General features: G+C 42.0%; 1 protein-coding gene across 1 annotated transcript; it reads right to left on the reverse strand.

The window, feature by feature from the left end:
- Positions 1–143: 143 nt before the first annotated feature.
- SPTY2D1 (SPT2 chromatin protein domain containing 1) lies at positions 144–18,778 on the reverse strand. Its single transcript, XM_082485497.1, has 6 exons — positions 18,616–18,778; positions 8,545–8,659; positions 5,400–7,061; positions 3,505–3,661; positions 2,252–2,329; positions 144–1,112 (listed from the first exon to the last, which is right to left on the reverse strand). Exons 1-6 carry the CDS (start codon positions 18,673–18,675, stop codon positions 1,016–1,018), a joined length of 2,169 nt encoding a protein of 722 aa, XP_082341623.1. The 5' UTR covers positions 18,676–18,778; the 3' UTR covers positions 144–1,015.
- Positions 18,779–21,307: the final 2,529 nt, after the last annotated feature.

Here is a 21,307-nt window from a genome sequence, read left to right on the forward strand (position 1 = left end):
TGATGAAATTAATCACAAGTATTAACTAGTTAACATGAAGTTGTTAATATTAAAGAGCTGCAAATACATTCCAACAAAACTTAATTCTGATGTGCTTTCTAAATCGTAAGCCTAATTAGATAAATGACTGCTTCACATTTTAAATCATTTAACACATCGGATGTTTAATGCAAGAAAAAACATGTGCACTGTACACAATTTGTAAAAGCAGCAGAAGCTCTTAAATGTGAGGATTTACAGGGCAGGAAAAGAATTCCCAAATATACACTTGAGCCCAAAAGCACAAGTTACATACAAACACTGGAAATTCCTGTTTTCAGGGTGTGTATTTAACATACTGAATTAGATGGGCATTGGAATTCCAGACACAGCAAAAGCCAACATAATCTTTTGGCCATACCTATAACTGTACAACCTGCAAATGACATGCACTTTTCTGTTTAGAAATGAAGAGGTTCAAATTATTTTTATGGGTCCTCAAATCAGAAAATATACAGTACTTTATTGCTTTGAACATCTGTGGCAATGGCTGAACTTACACCCAAGACGATGACATTTCAATACTTTGAGGCTCAAGTTGGGAGACAGAGTAGGTTATAAAACAATTTTTTTTTTTAGTCTCAAGAAATATCAGGGAACAGAGAATGCTATTCCTTTCTTTCAAGTGAATGCAAAATTGGTTTACCAGTATATGGGCCCACACAGTTCCAAGTCAGTGCATAGCTAGTCAATATTTCTGCTGGCATCTTGAAATGGTTTAATCAATGGAAACATCTATTAATTTTATTCCACTTAATATGCGTTAGTGCATTAATTTCTTCATAAAAAACCAACCCTGGCAAGTATTAAAAATAAATATCTTATTTAGGACAAACTAAATCCTTGCTTTTCAGTACTTTAATCCCTTTAAATATTCTTTTGCCCTCTAACAAGCAAATGGAAACTGAAGTAGAATAAGAGATGCATGGAGGCAAAGGGTAGCAGAAACATGAACAAAGTCAACACCAGAAGTTGGTTAACGTGTCCTCAGCTTCTTAGACTGTCTCTTGCGTTTTAATTCTTCTTCTTCACGTCTCAGTTCTTCTAAGTCCTCCTGAACACCAAGTCTCAAGCTGCAAAATAAGATGAAATCCTTTACACACCGCTACGCAAGAAACATGACATTTAGCTTCTAGCCATCCCCAACAAGAGCAGCAATCCTAAGATTATTACAGCTGATTTGAGCAAAAATTTTAGATCAGTTCAACAATCAAATTTTCTTCAATTATAGCAAGAATACAGCTTTAAGAAATGAAATCAAGATTTTATCATTAGATTCAAATCTTTTGAGTGAAAAATTATTTAGAACTTGTTAAAAAAAAAGTCAAGATTGTGAAAAAAGCTGATTTTAATAGGAAAGGCATCCCCCCCCCCCCCCCAAAAGAAGCTGCTTGAAACACACCCATTAATTCCTGCCACTGTAACTCTTACATACAAGTCATAAGAGGACTGACTCATCAACTTCTGAGAGTCACCTACACCTTTTACATTGGCAAGGGAGAGAACGGATCTATATCAAACAGTAGAGAAGCAAAAGAATTTGTTGCAACTGCCTGGCTTGAGGCACCATTCAGGTAGCTACAAGCAGAACATTAGTCTACCCTCAGTCCATCTAGCTGCCATGACTCTGGTGTCTGGTGAACAGGCCCACAGAAGAGACTCTGCTAATACAGCATGTTCTAGCTACTTCCCTGCATAATTTCTTCAGCTTCCTAGAACTCAGTGTTGAAAGTGATACTTAAAACAGTATCTGCAATCAGTGATCTCCTCTTCAACAAATAAGGGCTGGATAACAGCCCTACATACATAAAAATACACAAACACATGTATGTAGATAAAAACAAAACAAATCTTCAAACTAGTAGAATATTGTAATGTTTGGGACAAATGTAAGGGTTTAGCATTTCAAATGAAGTTTAAAGTATTTTTAAAGAGATTTTTGGGCATAAATTGGTTTTAGTTTTTTTTTTGTTGTTTTTTTTTTTTTTTTTACAAGCAAAGTTTGTGATGCATGAGAATGAACATACAAGATTTATTTACTGCATTGGTTGGCTGAGTTTCATCTTTACCTATGCTTTTTTTTTTTTTATATAAGAACAGTAAGGGTTATTTACCTCTGCTATAAAAAACAAATATCTACTCTAACTTAGTCCCATGACTTGGGCAATAAGCAAACTTCCCACTTTCTATCCGAGTTCAAATCCACACATACCTCCTAGCTTCTTCTTTCTGTTGCTCTCTCCAGCTGCTCTCCATATAACGTAAGGCATAATCACTTTCATCTTTGTATCTGGAAATTAAATATTAGTTTTCAGCACACTAAAACCAACATGCTAATGTACAACTGAGTTACCAATTCACATCCCTTCTTCGAAAGAATGATTACCTTGCCATACACAGATTTTAATGTTTTGAAAGAATCTAAGTTACAAGCCTTTAAAATGCTTGCTTTCTTATATCTTCTTGTCAGGCAAGAGAGAAGTATTAAGTAAGCTAAATAAGAGCCTTCATTTTCCAGCAGTTCCTAGGCATACCAAATTAGATCCTCTTACAGAGCAGCTAGCACTACTGCATTTAGCAGTTCGTTTGCAGTCAGGTACATTTGATGAATTCTGAAATAGCACAGACTGCTATAGAAAGCATTTTAACTCCAATAATAGGAAAGAGTTGCTATGAGTTATACAGGTGAGACACTGCAGAAGCTGTGTTGTTTTCCAACTACGTCCTAATGCATCAAATTTTATTGCTCCCTAGAAGAACATGGCAAGCAGTGTGAAAATTCAAGGTCCCTTCTGCACAGAAAGGCCTTTAATTCTTAAATTTCTGCAATGCAAAACCATTTTTGGATCATAGAATGGTTAGAGTTGGAAGGGATCTTGAAGATCATCTAGTTCCAACCCTGCTGCCATGCACAAAGACTTCTTACTAGACCAGGTTGCTCAAAGCCCCATCCAGCCTGGCCTTGAACACTTCCAGGGATGGTACATCCATAGCTTCTCTGCGCAACGTGTTCCAGTGTCTCACCACCCTCACAGTAAAGAATTCCTTCCTAATATCTAATCTAAATCTACTCTTTCAGTTTGCAACCATTAGCCCTCTTCCTATCACTACACCCCCTGATAAAGAGTCCCTCCCCATCTTTCCTGTAGGCCCCTTTTAAGTACTGGAAGGCTGCTATAAGGTCTCCACAGAGCCTTCTCTTCTCCAGGCTGAACAATGCCAACTGTCTCAGCCTGTCTGCATAGGAGAGGTGCTCCAGCCCTCTGATCATCTTCAGGGACCTTCTCGAGACCCACCCCAACAGGTCCATACCCTTCTTATGTTGGGGGCCCCAGAGCTGGACACAGTATCCTGTGCAGGATACCAGCACTTCCCCTATTTCTAAAAGATTTATTTGTTGAACTATATTAATTTCTGTTGTTCTGTTGCTTGTTCCGCAATACCTTATAATTGACTTTTTCTTACCTTTTCCGGTCATAGCCAAATATTTCCCGAATATGTTTTGATATTTCTTCTTGGGGTTCCCCTTCATCTTCAATGAAGTCATCCATTTCAGAGTCATATTCATCATCATCATCATCTTCTATTTGTCTCTTGTAACTAATAGGTGGTCTGCCAAAACCTAAATAACAAGGGGGTGAAAAAAATCATCAATTAATAACATTAATATAACAGTACTTCTCCTTGCTATACCATGGGCACAGCCATTTTACAGCTCTGGGCTTCAAGGTGGAAAACTTCTGCCTCAAATTAACTAGCAAGTCTCAGAAACTCAGTAAAAGGAAATACTTCCTCTAAGTTGCGCTATAGAAGATTACATATCAGTATCACCAACTGCATCCTGAGGAAACTACCAGACAGAAGTCTACATTCTTGTTCAGGGTTTTCTAGGCACTTATTTGCTAGAGTCCATGCTGCTTGTGTCTCTTCAGAAATGATTTTTTTTTTTTTTTTTAGAACTGCTTGCTTACTGATAAGGTGAATTTGCCAAAATACTTAACTATCAGTCACAGGTTTGCTGTGTGGATTTAGTTTTCATGTACCACTTTAAGCATCTGTTATTTAAGACACAATGAAATTTTAAAGGCTAAGCATATTTAAGCTATGCAGGATGTGAATCCTTCAAATTTTTTTTCCCTTCTAACAGAATCCATATACCAACATCCATCACAGGCTGCTTAGTTTACTTTCACAGAACGGTCAGGGTTGGAAGGGACCCCTGGAGGTGATCACGTCTATCCCCCCTGCCACAGCAGGGTTACCTACAGCAGGTTGCACGGGATGGCATCCAGGCGGGTTTTGAATGTCTCCAGAGTGGGAGACTCCACCACGTCTCTGGGCAGCCTGTTCCAGCACTCTGCCACCCGCAAGGTAAAGAAGTTCCTCCTCATGTTTAGATGGAACTTCCTATGCTCAAGTTTGTGCCCGTTACCTCTTGTCCTGTCACTGGGCACCACTGAAAAGACTGTTCCCATCTACCTGGCACTCTCCCTTATAAATACTTAAAGTATTGGTAAGATCCCCCCTCAGTCTTCTTTTCTCTAGACTAAGAAGACCCAAGTCCCTCAGCCTTTCCTCATAAGAGAGATGCTCCAATCTCCTAATCATCTCTGTAGCCCTCTGCTGGACCCTCTCCAGCAGTTCCCTGTCTTTCTTGAACTGGGGAGCCCAGAACTACACACAATACTCCAGATGTGGCCTCACCAGGGCAGAGTAGAGGGGGAGGATGACCTCCCTTGACCTGCTGGCCACACTTTTTGATGCACCCCAGGATGCCATTGGCCCTCTTGGCCACCAGGGCACATTGCTGACTCATGGTCATCCTGTTGTCCACCAGGACTCCCAGGTGGGAGACTCTGCAGAGCTGCTCTCCAGGAGATCAGCCCCTAACTGTACTGATGCATGGGGTTATTCCTCCCAGATGCAGTACCCTATGCTTGCCCTTGTTGAATTTCATTAGGTTCCTCTCCACAACTCTCCAGCCTGTCCAGGTCACACTGTATGGTGGCACACACCGTATGGTGGCACAGCCTTCCGGCATGTCAGCCACCCCTCCCAGTTTTGTGTCATCAGCAAACTTGCTGATGGTACACTCTATCCCTTCATCCAGGTCACGTAATACTTCACACCCCAGGCCTGTATTTCAAGAAATATGAGTAAAGTAAAAATAAATAAAAAGTTGCAAAACAGAAAGAGCATTCAACATTAAATGCACTCTTATAAAGGCAAATATGTTATTTTGTCCAAGTCTTCCTAATTGCATCTGTAATTGTCAAAGACCCTCAGTGACCTCGCCTCAGACATACATTAAACACACAAAACAACTAAGTGAAAAAGTTATTTGCTCTAGAACTTTATACCTTGTGGATGAAACACAGGTCTATGCCCTTGAAAAGATCTCATTCCATTTATCTGTCCATTGCTAGGTCTTGCAACAAGGTTTTTAGAAGAAATAGTTTCTGATACAACAGTACACTTCGGTTTTACAGTTGTACCCAAGCCACCGCCTGGTCGCCCAGGTCCTGCGCTTGGGCTGATGCCTGGCCTTCCTGGTCCTGTTCCCAAGCTGCTGCCTGGTCGCTTGGTTCCTGTGCTTGGATTGATTCCTGGCCTTCCTGGTCCTGTTCCCAAGCTGCTGCCTGGTCGCCCAGGTCCAGTGCTTGGCTTGACTCCTGGCCTTCCTGGTCCTGTACCCGTGCTGCTGCCTGGTCGTCCAGGTCCTGCGTTTGTGCTGATGCCTGGCCTTCCTGGTCCAGTGCCCAAGCTGCTGCCTGGTCGCCCAAGCCCCATGCTTGAGCTGCTACCTGGTCGTCCAGGTCCTGTACTTGAGCTGCCAGCAGGCCTTCCAGGTCCTGCAGCTGAACCGCTGCCTAGTCGCCCAGGTCCTGTGCTTGAGCTGCTAACTGGCCTTCCAGGTCCTGCAGCTGAACCGCTGCCTAGTCGCACAGGTCCTGGGCTTAAACCACTTCCTGGCCTTCCAGGTCCCACACCAGAATTGCTGCTTGATCGCCCAGGTCCTGCACTTGAACCACCACCTGGATGTCCAGGTCCTCCTTTTCCTAAGCTGCTGCCTGATCGTTTTGCATTAGAGTTGATTCCGTGCTGAAGGGCGGCAGCATTTCCTGATTTTGTATGGGCAGGCTTTTTCAGGCTGGATTCTTTAGCAGATGGTAGCCTCTGAGCCCCATTGGCTGCTGGTTTTGAGGGTGGCACATGAGAGCTTGAGACAGACTTTCCAGTACCATTGGCAGGTAATTTGCTGTGACTGCTACCAGTAGAGCTTTTTAAGGAGCCATTTTGTGAGGTTTTTTCCTTTTGATCAAATCTGGATGAAGATGATGAACGTGAGTGTTTTTCAGTCAATGCTGGTGCTTTGGATTTCTTATCTGTACTGCTCATAGAAGACGACAGACTGCTTTTTGGTGTGGAATGTTTGTCTACTGAGCATTTGTTAAGTTTTGCATTCACAGATTCTTTCTGAGAAGTCACTTTTTTTGAAGAACCAGATAGCCCTGTATTCTTAATCTCCTTCTCACTTTTCTTATGCATTTCTACTCTTTTGTTTTTGCGTCCCAAATACTCCAGCTCTCTCAATTCTTCTGCTGTTCTGGGTCTCTCTTCTACCTTTTTCACTGCTTTTATTTCCACGGGTTCATATTGTTTTTTTTCAGCAAGCCTTAAGAGCTCTGCAAAGTTCAGAGGTGCTGGTGCATTTTTGGGAGGTGCCTTTGGTTTCACTGCAGCTTTGGATGGTTTCTCTTCATATTCTTCTTGCTCATGCTCAGATTCAGTCTGACTGTATTCAAGTTGCTCAGTTTCATCTTCTGTTGCATATTCAGCCTCTGGGGCCTGAGCAACATTCTCACAAGCCCTCCTCTTTTTAGGCTTCTCTTCAACAGGAATGCCATTATATCCATAAAAATTATCTTTTGTTCGTGAGGCCATAGCTCTTGCCTTTCTGTCATGTTTTAGTTCAATACGTCTAGCCAAGAGTTCTTCTTTCTTTCTTCTTTCTTCCAGTGCTGTAGAAGAAAATCAGGAGAAAGTTATGCAAAACCACTATTTTTTATTTCAATTTCTTCCAAGCTGACAAATCATTTAGGACAGTAGTTTAAGGATATCTGGCTAACAGCTATTCAAAATAGATCAGAAAGTGACCAGAGGTTTGCCAACAGGGCAAGCTAACCCACCTGAATCAGCTAGTCCGACAAACAAAGGCAAACAATTAAGTCAAATGCTGCTGTTGCAAAATTCACTATGGTGACTCAACGTAAGCAGCTCTCCAGAATGCTATGCAAACTAAGGAGAATTACTGTGTGTGGAGGTACAGGACCTATGGGATCTCTGGGTAATGGAAGGAGTTTTGAGACTGGGCAAGAGAATGTTGAGACTGTACAGAATTTACTATTAGATGTTTAAGGGAAGATGAGGAAAGGGGGAATCAAAGAGTATTAGGGAGATAAGAATTGGAAAACAGGCTGAGTGTATGCGTAGTAGGGTGTAGGGGGGAGACAGAAGGAGCCAGCCACAGATGAGTACGCTGCTGGTCACTACATCTTTCTAGCAGAGCCCTGTGCCCTATCTCCACAGCCTGTCCTATATTCTTACTGAACTGGTTTTAGCCATTTTCTGCATAAGCATGCTCTATCTTGAGTCTGTGTGACCTGCTGACAAAATTCAGGCTGAACTAGCTGGCGGATAGGATGAGAGGTCTGAATGCCAGATACTGGAGAGACCAAGGGAGTAGGGGCCAAATACCAGAAAGACTCAGTAAAAGCATCAATTCCTACAAAATGGATTGGGCTACTCATGCTCTGGGTGTCTGTAAAGGTACCATCCCCTGCCTATATTATTCTATTGTCAAGGGCTATGACTGTATCGAGAGAGTGTGAATGCATGCCTATTTGGAATTCATGCTCATTCTTGCTTCTGACTGGACCTGGAAGTAGGGATAAGGAGGTGGCTCATGACTGGCTCAGGAGAGGAGGAATAGCCTGGGCCATCCAGTCCATCAGATTTGGTTACCTTTAACAAAAGGTTAACATTAGAAGCAACGCAGTATTAGTTTATTCTATAGACTATTTAAAGGAAATATAACACAGTGGAAAAAATGTGGCTCAATCAAAGCCTCTGCCATATAAATTTAAAATTCAGACTGTATCGATACACTAGATGAAGAAACAACAGGAACTCTTACCATTTTCTTTTCCACAGATGAAGCTTTTCAAAGTTAAGTTACCAAAAATCCAGATGGTTTCTTGCAATATCTCTTCACCTTAACTACTACTCAAACAGTACATGCTAGTATAGCCGATTAATATTTGGCTCCCTAGGAAAGCATGCAAACATCCCTAGTCCTTTCTCTGTCCTGGCTTTCCCTCAGCATCAATTACATGCATAAATTCCAGAAACAGATATGTAGTTGTATTTGCAAGAGCTTTGAAGGAGGTGACAAAGTCTCAAAGAGTTAATGAAAGTCTCCCATAGGAAATATTTGACTGTTACCTTTTTTTCTTTTTTCTTCTTCTTGCCGTCTGAGAAATGCTTGCACTGCTGCAGACTCTACACCCTTGACTTTTGGAACCTTTTTGGGAGGGCCAACAGCTAAACTGTACCTTTTCTGTAAAGAACAAATAAATATGTTAGGAAAGTTATGGAATGTAAAAATCTTAAAGTTTTTAAAACTGAGGAGTTGCATAACAGTCATGTAGTTGACTTTAAGAATAGAGATGGTACAGAATAAACAAACAATGAATTCCCACTGAAGCTGAGTTATGACAGATACACTTGACTCCTAGCCATATATTGGTTCAGGCTGACTAAGGACCCTCCCATCCTTGGGGTGAACTTGCAAGCTAGAAAGCCCCTGGTTCATGTGCAAGGGAGTGAAGGTGTCTTGAAAAGTATTTTTAAAGGTGGTTTCAAAACCCAAAAGTGCAAGATAACCAAAGTACAGAAGAAGATACCAGAGCTAAAAGCAAGGCATCTTGTCTATACTACTGACTAACAGCCAACTACTTCACCCTATAAATATTACCGTCAGGATGGGCCAAATTTGAGCTCTCCCTGAATTGCAGCTGGACTGCATGCCAGGCAACTTTCCCCTTGAGCAGGGACATCCCTCTCAAGGTTAGAGATTCCCTGCCTGAGACTAAAAGAGCCTTCCTCACCCGAGGTAGAGAGGCCCCTTATCTGTGACAGATCCTTGGTAAGCGACTGATAGCATGCTGAATTAATATTATTACTAATCCATGTAGCTATCCAACATTATCATAAATATTGTATGGATAATTCCATTAGATAGACTGTCGACCAAGTCTGGGACTAAGATTGGATCCAGCCACTCCTAGGCCCCCAAAGGGGTTTAGAAAACAAGGGGGTCCACTCTGAACCTCATGACTCAATGGGAGGGTCCTCCTCACTCTTTGCATCTCCAGTCTGTGAGAATCATTCTAACTCAATTTTCCTTTGTATGTTTCTTCCATGCAGTAATTAATAAGGTGAACACTGCTGTCACACTTACTGAACCTTGTCAAACCACTGTTAAAACTTTGTTAAATTCCATCAAACTCATTGAACTCCAAAATTATTATTTTATCTCAAAAATATATTGCTGCTTCTCTCTTTTGAGTGAGGTGAATTCCACTTATCTGGGACAAGAGCACACTTAGCTTTCTGAAGGAATGAGCAGGAAACCAGAAGACAGGTAGGGAAACCAAGAGAAATGAGTAAAATGCATTAGACTGAGAAGGACTGCAACAGATGCATCAGTAACGGAATAAAAATATTTCAATTCAGCCTTATTCCTTGATCAAGCGGGAAACAAAACCAGACTAGAGCTCAAGCTGCCAGAGTCTATTCAATGTCAGACTGCAGGTTTACAGATCCATTAGGGCTTTCAGCTTTTTTGTGGACACTCATTTCACTTTCAGGTTATCTTATTCAGTGAAAATAAACAAACCAACTCAAAAAATGGAATTACTCCAAAAGTTGCAACTGACTTCACCAGCACAATTAGTGGGTTGATATAAAACCAGTGATATTTAGTTCCTACTGCAGTTGATCTTAAACAGAAAACTATTGCACATCAAGGAGTTAGTGATTGCATACCAGTTAACCTGACTAGGTGCAGGCCTGCACTCTACTATACTTATCACTTGAGACCACTGGATGAACTCAGCAGACTAATTGTGACAGAATACACAGATCCCCCTTAGCACCTGGCAATTACACTACTGGCACATGGTGTAATCTGTCTGGAGAAGAGAAGGCTTCAGGGAGACCTTATTGCAGCCTGTCAATACTTAAAGATAAGAAAGACAGGACAACCTTTTTTTTTTTTAGTAAATAGCAATAGGACAAGGTGTAATGGTTTTAAACTGGAAGAAGGTAGATTTAGACTAGATATAAGACAGACATGTTTTACGGTGAGGGAGGTGAAACACTGGAACAGGTTGCCCACAGAGGTGGTAGATGCCCCATGAAAACATTCAAGGTCAGGTTGGATGGGGGTCTGAGCAACCTGCTCTAGTTGAAGATATCCCTGCTCACAGCAGGGGGGTTGGACTAGACTACCTTTAAAGGTCCCTTCCAACCAAAACTATTCTATGATTCTATGTCTCACATCTTGAAGAAGCATGCTTTCATATAACGTCCTTTTGCTTGGCAGTGGAAATAGAGCCGTTTACTTCCAAGAACATGCTCTGAAAGCTCTGAAAACTGCAATACTGGTGGATCCTCAATACAGAGAGGATTTGCACAGCTTGCCATGCCTAAATGTCTGTCCAGTGCTGTACAGCTTGGGTTGCGGCAGCTGAACAGGTGTAAAGTTATCTACACTGTCTCCTTTTCTCCTTCCCCTGTTATCTCCAATATATTTTGTTTTAATCAATATGTTAAGAGTCTGAGTGCCTTTCTTACTGGGATCTATAACAAACACTTGCACTAATGTGCTACACCTGTTCAAACATTACCTTTCATAAATGTACCAATTATCAGATTGGGCTTCAGAATGGTAAAATGGAAAGAAAAAGACTTTTTTGATCTTCTTCCCACAAACAGACTACAGAAGACAAATAATGCAATGAGAAGGACAGAGACACTTGCAAAGATAAATACAGTAGAAGCCAGTTAAATCCAGAAGCAGATGGAAAGCAGAAGAATACATTTAGGAAAAAAACAAAACCAACTCTATTTGAGGTTTGAGGGGTTTTCTGGATTTCAGTAGTAAGCCAACAGATTACAACCTAAACCAAGACCTTCCACATGGAAAGTTAGGATCCTCACCAAATGAAAGAGCTGTGAAATACAGTCCCAAGTAAAACCAGTATCACCAATAAAAAAAGCCACACAAGTCAGTATTCCTGTATCTTCCAATCCTAATATAGCCTTATGAAACATAACTAAAATTAAATTATCTGGTAAAGATATCTACATAGAAATATTTTAGAAGCAATAATCAGGCAGAACTCCCTATAGATTTCAGTATCACCCAATGGAAGCCTTCGTTCTAATTTCTAATTCACTGAAACAGCAGCATATGAATAGATCCTTGGATTAGTTTAATTTCTAATATGCAAACCCATATATTATCTTGTATATACATGCATTAAGAAGGTTCAGAGACTCATTTTCAAAATGCAGCCAAAACTGGCTCCAAGAAAGGCAGCTACAATAGCAGCTATTTGTAGTTGCCCTTAGTAATTTCTGAAATGACTAAACAAAATTATAAAGATACACCATCCACATACACTGCAGTAGTAAAGCCTGACATGTTGCCTCATCATATTAAAGACCTGCTACAGTCAAGCTCACTTACCAAGATTCACCTCTGCACAAGAGCTCAGCACAATCTGAGAACTGATTTTGTAAGTCCTTATCACTTTGAGAAGCTCCAACACTGAACAACTTTTGGTACTTACAATTTAAATCATTACAATTGATCATCATAGCTAGGACTATTTAAAGGATAATAAGATAGCTGGAGTTGGTCTCCTCTCTTCTAGGAAGCTGAGGTCCTTACCTCCCCAACTTGTGCTGTTTACACCAAAAGTATTCCAAAACCTAACAGTTCACAAAACCTGAACGATGTAGTACTGCCTCCCAATTTTTGCTCACATGTAGACCATGACTCAGTGGCCCAAAATAAGATGGTATGCTCTATCTAAATCAGAATAAAGCAGCAGAGCAATTCACACATTATGAGTGAAAATCCTGTCAGAAAAAGGTTGACACAAATTAGTAACTTAGGAACAACTTGAGGTACTCTGTAGTATACTTATAGTGTTACAATATCTATGTAAATTACCTTACTCTTGAAGTTAAACATGTCACATTTTGCCATTGGTAACCTAATTTAGCAAAACTTGGTTTAATTATTCAATTCCTACACAGTTTTTAAAAACAGACAAAACAAAGTACTTTCAAAATAGAGGATGCAGTTGGACTCAAGGTTAAGGGTCTTTTCCACCCTAAATGATTTTATGATTCTGAAAGAGTTTTAGGCCTAAGGAGCACCTTTTAAAGCTGCTAAATAGCAAGGAGAAATGTAGATTAATTCTTTATAAGGTTTCCTAGCAGGATAGATCAAAGTGATGGAGAAACAGTTTTCAGACTTTGTTTTGCTGCACTACAACCAACAGTCCTATCCAGGAGCCGGTTTGTAAAGCTGCTTGACAGACATGCTGTTTTCCCACTGCCACTAGTGTGGTAAATTGTGCAAAAGTCAAGATTTAAAAGTCTTCCCATCAGTAGCATTTCTTGATATTGGCTAACAACTGAAAACATAGCTAAATGAATAATAATAAATAAATGAATAAAAATTTTCTGTACTGTGAATCACTACTATTATTGATAGAAGTTTTCTTCACCTTCATTTAGAAATAGCATAAAATAACCAGCTTAAGTTTAGTGTTTTTAAAAGCACTGAACCATGCAGATGTTCCACAAGCACTGATAAAGCACTTTACTTACAGTGCAAATGAACATGCATTAGATTGCAGGTAAACCAGACCAAATAAGCCGGGGCATGTCACTACTTTATCATCCAACCAGCAGCTGCGCCATTCTGGCTCTTTATAGCTATTGCCAAGTTGGTTAAATTAACAGAGAGAGAAGTGTTTAGCCTTTAGGCAAGAGCAGGTCAAGCTGTTCCTAAACCACTGCACTAAAGTTGTAAACACTGATTATGTCTCTGGTTAGAACCTAGTGACAGCTCTAACTGAGTCCTGCTCAGACAGACAACGTGGGCACTGCTTCACCCAAAGGAAAAAGTAAAGGCTGTGGGAGTGCCTGCCCTCAACTATTTACCCTCAAGAAATACCAAGTTTTTTCCTACCAGCGAGTAGTATTTCTCCTGAAGTTTCTCATTTTTTACCTTCATCCCTGCAAACCTTGCCATAACTACCTACCCAATAACTGGCTCTCCCTCAGTCTGACAATGGTACTTTAAGAGTAATTTTAAAAGGCCATTACACATTTTAAAAGTCCATTACAGTGCAAAATCTTGTTTTCCACTTACAGCCAGAATAAACTGTTTCAGTGGGCTATCCAGCATACAAAGTTACAACTGACAAAGCAGATTTTTCTCTGAAAAGTATACCTCAAACCAAAAAGATTAGTATTAATACAGCAAATAAAAAAAACCATCAGGCTTTATGTGCCTATACATTCACACACATGCACACTGACTTGTGTGAGATATACATCACCTACTGTTTATATACATATAAATAAGACATCCATCCCTTAAATGCAGAGTGCCAGTGTCTAGTAGCCAGCTTTGGCCAGCAAGCAAGCTCCAGGTCACAAGTTTAACAGTGTAGTCTGCAACCAAGATTTTGCTCTTAAATCACTGACTTTAAGATGTGGCACACGATCCTGATAGAGTTGCAGCTGTTTTGGTGTCAGCATTCAAGTGCCAAATCTTGGACCATAAAAGAGATTTTACAAAATTTTTGTAGGCTTTGTGGCATCCAAATGAAGCCCCCCCAAAATCTGGACCAAATATGAGACCCAGACACAAGCAACAGAAGTAGTATTGCCTTTAACAATTACCAATATTTACACAGGTAGCAATGCAAGATATGAATGATCAAATCTTCCAAACCTGATTCTCAAGTAGACCACCTGTGCAGCTAATCATTTTTGCTGCAGGCTTGCACACGCAATGTAAAGACAATTCCATTTGTGCTATCCCATATAGGCAACTGGCAGAGGTTCTCCCAGAGTGGGTTTTTTTGTTTGCTTGTTTTTCACTAGCAAGTTGTGACTCCTGTACAATGTTACAACACTTTTCCTGTTCTTCCTTACTGTTCCTCAAGACATGTAGTCTTCTCCAATGGCACATCCCTCTTTCCCTTCAAATATTCTTTAGGGTATAGCTTTCTGATAACATCACAAATGGTTCTTTCACTCAGTTAAGCCACATATACATCCTTTTTTGTGTCACTCCTCTCACAATTCCCTAATACTAGTTCCTCAAAAGGCAGCTTTCCAAATTGATAAGTGGTCATCTGTGTTGACTGCCCAGGGGCCTCCACTCTCATCCTGTGCTTATACTTCCAAGGCCTCTGCTACAGTCTTAGCACTGTCCACTCTGCAGACACCACGCTGGGGTTACCAGCGCCTCACACTGCAGTTAGACTTTCTTAGAACACATGCATGTAATGCTTTCTCAACTACTGTTATTAGTATCTAGTTATGACAAAGTAAATGGTAGTGACCAAGCACACTTAAATTTGTTTGATTCTCTTCAGGTTCTAACACCACCTACCAAGAGAAAGGCTTTACTGATAAAAGTATTTTAACTGTCAGCTTATACTGCTCTCATGTCCCAAAACTAATTGAACAGGATCATACATTTTACTCCTAAAAAAACAAAAATAATTTTCTCAAGATTTTGCAATTGCTGTCACAACACCCAAGCTGAACAATTAGCTGAAAAAATGCAGAAGTTTCTTCTGTTAAATGTTGCTTCCCACAGTAAAAGAACCCACAACAACAAAACAACCCCAAAACACACACAAAAAAAGCCCAGAACAAAACTTAAAAGCATATTTTATGCTTTCCTTTATGTAGTGGTATAGTGGTGCCCATTCTCACCTGCTTATGCAAAAAAAGAGACCAGGAATAGGAAAAACTGAAAGTTTTACACATTTTAGTCAATGCTTGCAAGTGCCTGGAACTTAACTATTGAGTTCATTCAAGTTGAGAGGAAAAGCCCTCCTAACCCCTTGCTAACTTTTTACATTGTGTGTCTTGCAGTTCTCCTCGCATGGATGCCGATATAATACAAAGCATTCCTAGGCACTGTTTTAAGACAAGTTTTAACTACGTAATAAATGAATGCACACCAATCAAAACAGGAGTCTGATTCTATAAGAGCAATCTGTGCTTCTCGGCCATTCTCCATATTTCTCTTGCAGGGCTTCTTTTGCCTATAGGCCATCCTTCAATAGTTTGTAGATTACCACTTCATGGGTAGGCTCTGTAACAAACTCCAGGATTTTGCTCTTGGGTTACTTCACAAATACTTAATCCCTGGTAGCAACCTGAATCTGTCAACTTCACTGGAGGCTATTTTGTAATGATTCATACTTACTATGTGTCAGTCTGACTTAAAAATGAGACTTCAGCAAGTGCTGACGTGGATGACACTGTTTCAGTTTTGGGTCACCGCTTTGTGGTTAAATGCTATTCTGTATCAGATTTTTCATAGTCCCATACATGAACAATTCCTCCTCAGTTAAAATGAGTAGGGAGTTATGCAAGATCATTTCTAATAAATTATTAATGACAATAGAAACAAGGTGAAATAAAAGAATGACTTGGTTCCAACTATGCTCAGTATTTTTAAGATAAACCGCAATACGATTTCATACTTTTACAAATATCTTCCCTACAAACATCTCAAAGTACTTCACCATATCCATTGTGTCGTGTAAAACTTGCGGCATAACAGAGTATACCAATTTCAACAAAAATAGAAGAGTGACACAGAAATGATTTAAGTCTTACTGAAATTAACATTAAATCTCATAACTGGTATCATGTCTAATCAAAGCAAGATCACATTGGAAATCTAACGAATGGCTAAAATGAACATATGTAACAAGATATATCCACACAATACTGAAATGCCTACACAACATTATGGGAGAAAAACTGGGGCTCTTTTCAGCAACTGCTATAAAGATTAGCAACACAGCATTAATAGCATATACATTAGTTCATATATGTACCGTTTTATTTAGAAACAAAACTTGATGCAACTAACAGGGCACTGAAAGGCTGATTTCAGCAGTATTCCTTTTGAATCTGGATTTCCATAGGGAGATGAACAAGCAGATTCATTTTTAAAGGGATGTGATGCAATACCTGTTTTACACAGTTCCCTCTTTCACGATACAAGACCATATTATTTCCTAGAGTTTTTTTATAGTTTTTACTTTTGAAATATATATACTACTTGTGCATGTTACTCTTTCATTACAATAGGCCTGGAATATTTAGTGCACTGTAAAGTTTAAAATAAACTTCTCAAAGGAAACTTCAGGGGATATGCTAATTAATGCGGGAACTAACATTTCTGTAAACCTGTTAACTTTACATACTTGTAAATTTTGTAATTAGGCTATATGGTATTTTTAATAAAAATATTCAAAATTAATCATATTCTCATATGAACGTATTTTACATAATAGCATTAATCTAGTGGAGTTACTTTGATATCCATTGATCAGAAAGGCTTCCAAAGAGGGCCTTTGGAGGTTAACAGCTGCAGAAAATGTCAAGCAGTGCCAAATGCAGCTCCACTTTTGCTCAGAGATTAAGGCCAACTGCATCACTAATGTTAGGGCAGCAGGAAACCAAACTGCTTCAGCTATGGATTGAATTGCACTCTCACTCTGTGAGTTAAATCAGGTAAGCAAATCCTAATCCTGCCTTTTCTAAAGAGAGTAACAAAACCCCCATTCGCTGCACAACAAGTAGGATTGTCTTCCTTCACCATTACATCTGCAATAGAGAACATGGCAGATATTTCATCAATTCATCATCATGGTTTATGACTATTTGTGACAAAGTAGTGGCACAGCACATTAAAGCTGCATGAGAAAACTAAGAAGGTAAAAAGAAGTTTTAACTATCTGAAGTAAGAACTACAACAACCCAGTGACAGCTTAGTGGAACAGCTTGTTTTAAGAGTCATAAAACAAGCATTTAAATATCAAACTGTATTTCTATGTAGAGTCAGAAACAAACTAGATCACACTAAATGTGAAAGAGTACATTTTATAATACTTTTAAAGTGTAATGAATCTTATGAATTACACATATCTACTGTATGGCTGGTCCACATTATCAACTGTTCACAATGTTAGCAAACATTACCAAACTTTTACTAGTGATACAGAGAGACTGAGAGACTTTCAATTCTCAAGTGCCCCCATTTCAGCAGTGTCAGAACTAACAATTATGCCTTTTTGTTTGTTTTTCCCCATAGTTTATGCTAAAAAACCTACCCCTCTTATTTACACTGGTTTAAGTGACCTAATAATAGAAACATAGAACTCTAGCACTCAGTTAAAAAACAGACAGGAAAAGTGTTTCCCTAGCTGGTGGCTACCAAATAGAACATATTTTTTATCCAACTAAGCACACATGACTTATAATTTGGGTCCTGCCAAAGGAATGAAACACAGTATACTAATGTACCAAGAGGCCACAGGCCCCTTTCTATTGCCAGACTTCATTCAGCCGAGTAAGTGGGTTATCTCATACTGAATCAACATAAAACTGATAGCTTGAGTTAAAATACAAACTACTGAAATACAGACTTCAGAATAATATTCATAATAAACCAAACGCCTTTCACCCAGCACCCCATATGGTTGTTAAAGGCTGTTCCTTAGCGATGGATACAGAGTATCGGACAATGCAGCACATTCATCCAAAAGTTGTCATTCTTTGTCTCCGACCCGCATTCGAGACGTGGCAGACTTCTGTTTTCAGAGCAAACAAAAGGACTTATCCGACTTTTAGCCACAACCACTGCCTTCCCCTGCACCACCGCTTTTACTCTCAGGATCCCGGTATTTTCGGCGACCAGAAGGTGCAAACCCCGGTTACCCCTTCCCAGCTCCGAGTGTGCCGTGCCGAGACCTGTTGACAGGCGGAACCCCGCTTCGCCCCCCCCCCCCCCCCCCCCGCACACAGACGCTTTTCCAGCCCCCAAAAGCGAGCACCTCCGGCCGGCGAGGCGACAGGCCCGGCCGCAGGCCGGCTTGGCAGGCTACGCGAGTGCCAGCCAGGCCCGCAGACCGGCTTCCTCGGGCGGGTGCCCAGGCGAGGGGTAGAGGCTCAAGCAAGACCCTCGACGCACCATGAAGGGGAGCGCGGGGGCCCCGCACGACCCGACTGGGCCCAGCCCCGACCCGCCGGGAACCGCCCCCTCCGCGCCCCGAAGGCCACTAGAGCGGGCAGCCGGGAGCCCCAACGCCTGTAACGGCCACCGTGCCCCGGCCTCGCGCTTCTGCGCCCCCGCCCCCCCCAAGTCCCATCTACCCCCGAGCTCACCGGCACCGAGTTCAGCCCTTGCTGCTCCGAGGCCATGACGAGAATATTGCGGAAATCCATGGCTGGCTCGGGGACGAGGGGGGGTCTGAGGCAGCCGCCCTGCTCCTCCCCGCTCCCCTCCGCGCCCGGCTGAGGCGACACCGGCCGCCCGCCCGCCTGCCCGAGCCCCCCTCCCGCCGCGCCGCTCGGCTCCGCTCGCTTCCGGCCGCCGCCGCCTACCCCTTTATATCACCTCGCCTCGCGCCGGCGTCACGATGCCCCCCCTACCCCGCGCGTCACTTCCCTTGTGACGAGCGCCTCGCCTCGGGAAGCGCGTCCGTTGGGAGAGGCGGAGGGGCGGCGCGTGCCCCAGCCGACGACAGCAGTGGCGGCGCCTCCTCTGCGTGAGCTCCGGGAGAGCGCTGAGGGCCGGGGGAGGCCTAATAAGGGCCGCCGGGGCCGCCCCCGCTCCGCCCCCACCCTGCCCGCGGCCCTCCGCAAGCAGCTGGCGCCGCTGTGGGGCTGGTGGGGGTGTCCACTAGGGCTCCCCCGGCCACGGCGTTGAGCACCTCAGTGTCACCCGGCGAAACACGGCCTTAATATAGAGTCGCGTCAACAAATCAAATTACTAATTAAATTAATTAATTAATTAATTGCAGCTCGTGCTCTTCCAGTGGCGCTGGGGACGCCTGTCCCCCATCCCTCGTGTTCCCCAGGGTCAGCTCCAGCCACCAGCTCGGCTGCCCAGGGGACGGCAGCCGAGCAGAAATGCCCTGGCAAAGGAGGAGCAGGCGACAAGTTTCTGCAGCCATCTTTCTCGGCTTACCGAGGCTTGAGAGACTGCGCGCAGCTTCAAGGGATGTCATGATTTCAGCAGCAGTGTATACTGCCTGGCAAAACAGGACGCCCAGGAGCGAGGCCGACCTTCGGAGTGGCCAAACAAAATGCTCTGTGTGCGTTCAAATGTTTTTCCAAGTCTCTGACTATCTGGAAAATTGTGCAAGAACACCAGCTGGCTGAAGACTCTTCTCTTGCTTCGGTTGTCAGCTCTTTGCCTATCACTGTTATCCAAGATCCACCTGACAAAAATTCCTTTGGTCCACACTGCTCATAGAAACCTGGGCACTGCAAGGAAGCTTGTTTTTTTTCTTCATTTTATCCTTCTTTTACATAAATTCTTCTTTAACATTGATATTACTTGACCACTCTTCACTTTCAGTTCCTCCAGGTTCCTGCCTTTTCCAGTCTCCCTTTGCCTCTTTGCTGCCCTCACTTTATTTTTTCCGTATCTGAAATTCCTTTCTGGATGTAGCTATAAGCCACACTGCAGGCTGGTGTAAAGATGCCCGGTGTGGCCCTAATTGTGGGGTGGAACAGGACAATTTATTCGAGTGAGGCACTGTACCAGTTAACTCACAGGGCTTTTGTAGTTCTTGAACTATGGGCGATCTGAACTTGTTTCTGTAATGCTTGCTCTGGCATCTCTCTTCCTGGCTCTGTGCAGAGTAGACACTCCTCCTGATCTCCTACTGCTTTCTCTTGGGCCACAGTCCTGGTTTTACTCCTTGTCCTGTAAGAACTTAATCTTTCACTGTCTTCCCTTTTTAATTCTCACCTCCATAAGACACTGCACTGACTTTTTACTTCTGACTCAGACCTAGATCCCCTCTTCTGGTTCCCGCCCTCTTTGTATTGTTACTTTCTTTAAATTTTCAGTTTAATTATTTTTTTAAAGACTTTCTAGTCAGTCTCTCTTCAGAAGCAGTGAGTGGTTCACCAATTTTTATCTCATTTTTGGTATTCTGTTACCCCCCGGTGGTACTGTCAAGAAGGATATGATGCCATTTTCTGGTAGTCTTATCTGCCACCCCATCGCTGCTGCGGTGGTTCTTTAATCAGAATTTCCCTGCTCTGTCTTGAATTTCTTGTACCTCCACTGCTCCCTTCCTTCAGACGCCTTTTAGTATGACTCAGATTCCTGTATAACAACAACAGTGTTGACAGAGATGATTGTTGCTCTTTGACTTTTATGTTTGCTTACTTTGGTCTGTGTTAGAGTTGGCAGGAATACTTGGCTAAATGCAGCCTTTATTCTGCTGACTGATCCTGAAGATGAGTGGAGAAAAATCTCTCCCTGCATCTAAAAGAGGAGTTACCACCAGGCCAGGGAATGGCATTGCAGTTGTTCGTTTCATGCCACTTTTTGGAAACCTTTAACCACAGCCGTTACCTTTTCCTGTATGTGACAATACTGTGGTATCACACGTTCTTCAGCAGAGGGGATTTACGTCTGTGTTAGGGCCAATGGGAGAAATAATAGCACTGTGTAAATGTATGCTGCAGGCATTTTATAGAGCAGTGGCAAGCGATGCTGAGCTGTGTCAGGATTCCCAGATTGCACCCATGGCACTTAGAACCAGATCTAGCATATGTTACACATCAGTGTAATGCCTTGTGGTCCAGTCTCTTCTTCTGGCAGTTGTGCAACAACAAATGGGAACCTCCGTGATGCGTATGCTGATAGCTCTGTCCTCCCCATATCTTAAATCAATTCCCAAATTGTGTTTGCGCTTCATAATCTTTTCATACATTTACAACTTGATGAACTGATCCAGACTAAGCTTGCCAGGATTCCCAAGTACACCTAGACTGTCAGCGACAAGAGAAGAAATGATTTAAGCCAAACTTATATTTCTGTTAAATAAAAACCAAG

Source organism: Vanellus vanellus, assembly GCF_965231255.1.
Source record: "Vanellus vanellus genome assembly, chromosome: 6".
NCBI lineage: Eukaryota > Metazoa > Chordata > Aves > Charadriiformes > Charadriidae > Vanellus > Vanellus vanellus.

Bases quoted from the DNA above. Each gene is read 5' to 3' on its own strand.
- SPTY2D1 (XM_082485497.1), bottom strand. From the start codon at position 18,675: ATGGATTTCCGCAATATTCTCGTCATGGCCTCGGAGCAGCAAGGGCTG. The intron at 8,660-18,615 runs GTGAGCTCGGGG...TGTTCTTTACAG, and splicing joins AAGGGCTGAACTCGGTGCCG to AAAAGGTACAGTTTAGCTGT. The intron at 2,330-3,504 runs GTAAGAAAAAGT...TTTAATTTCCAG, and splicing joins TTTGGCTATGACCGGAAAAG to ATACAAAGATGAAAGTGATT.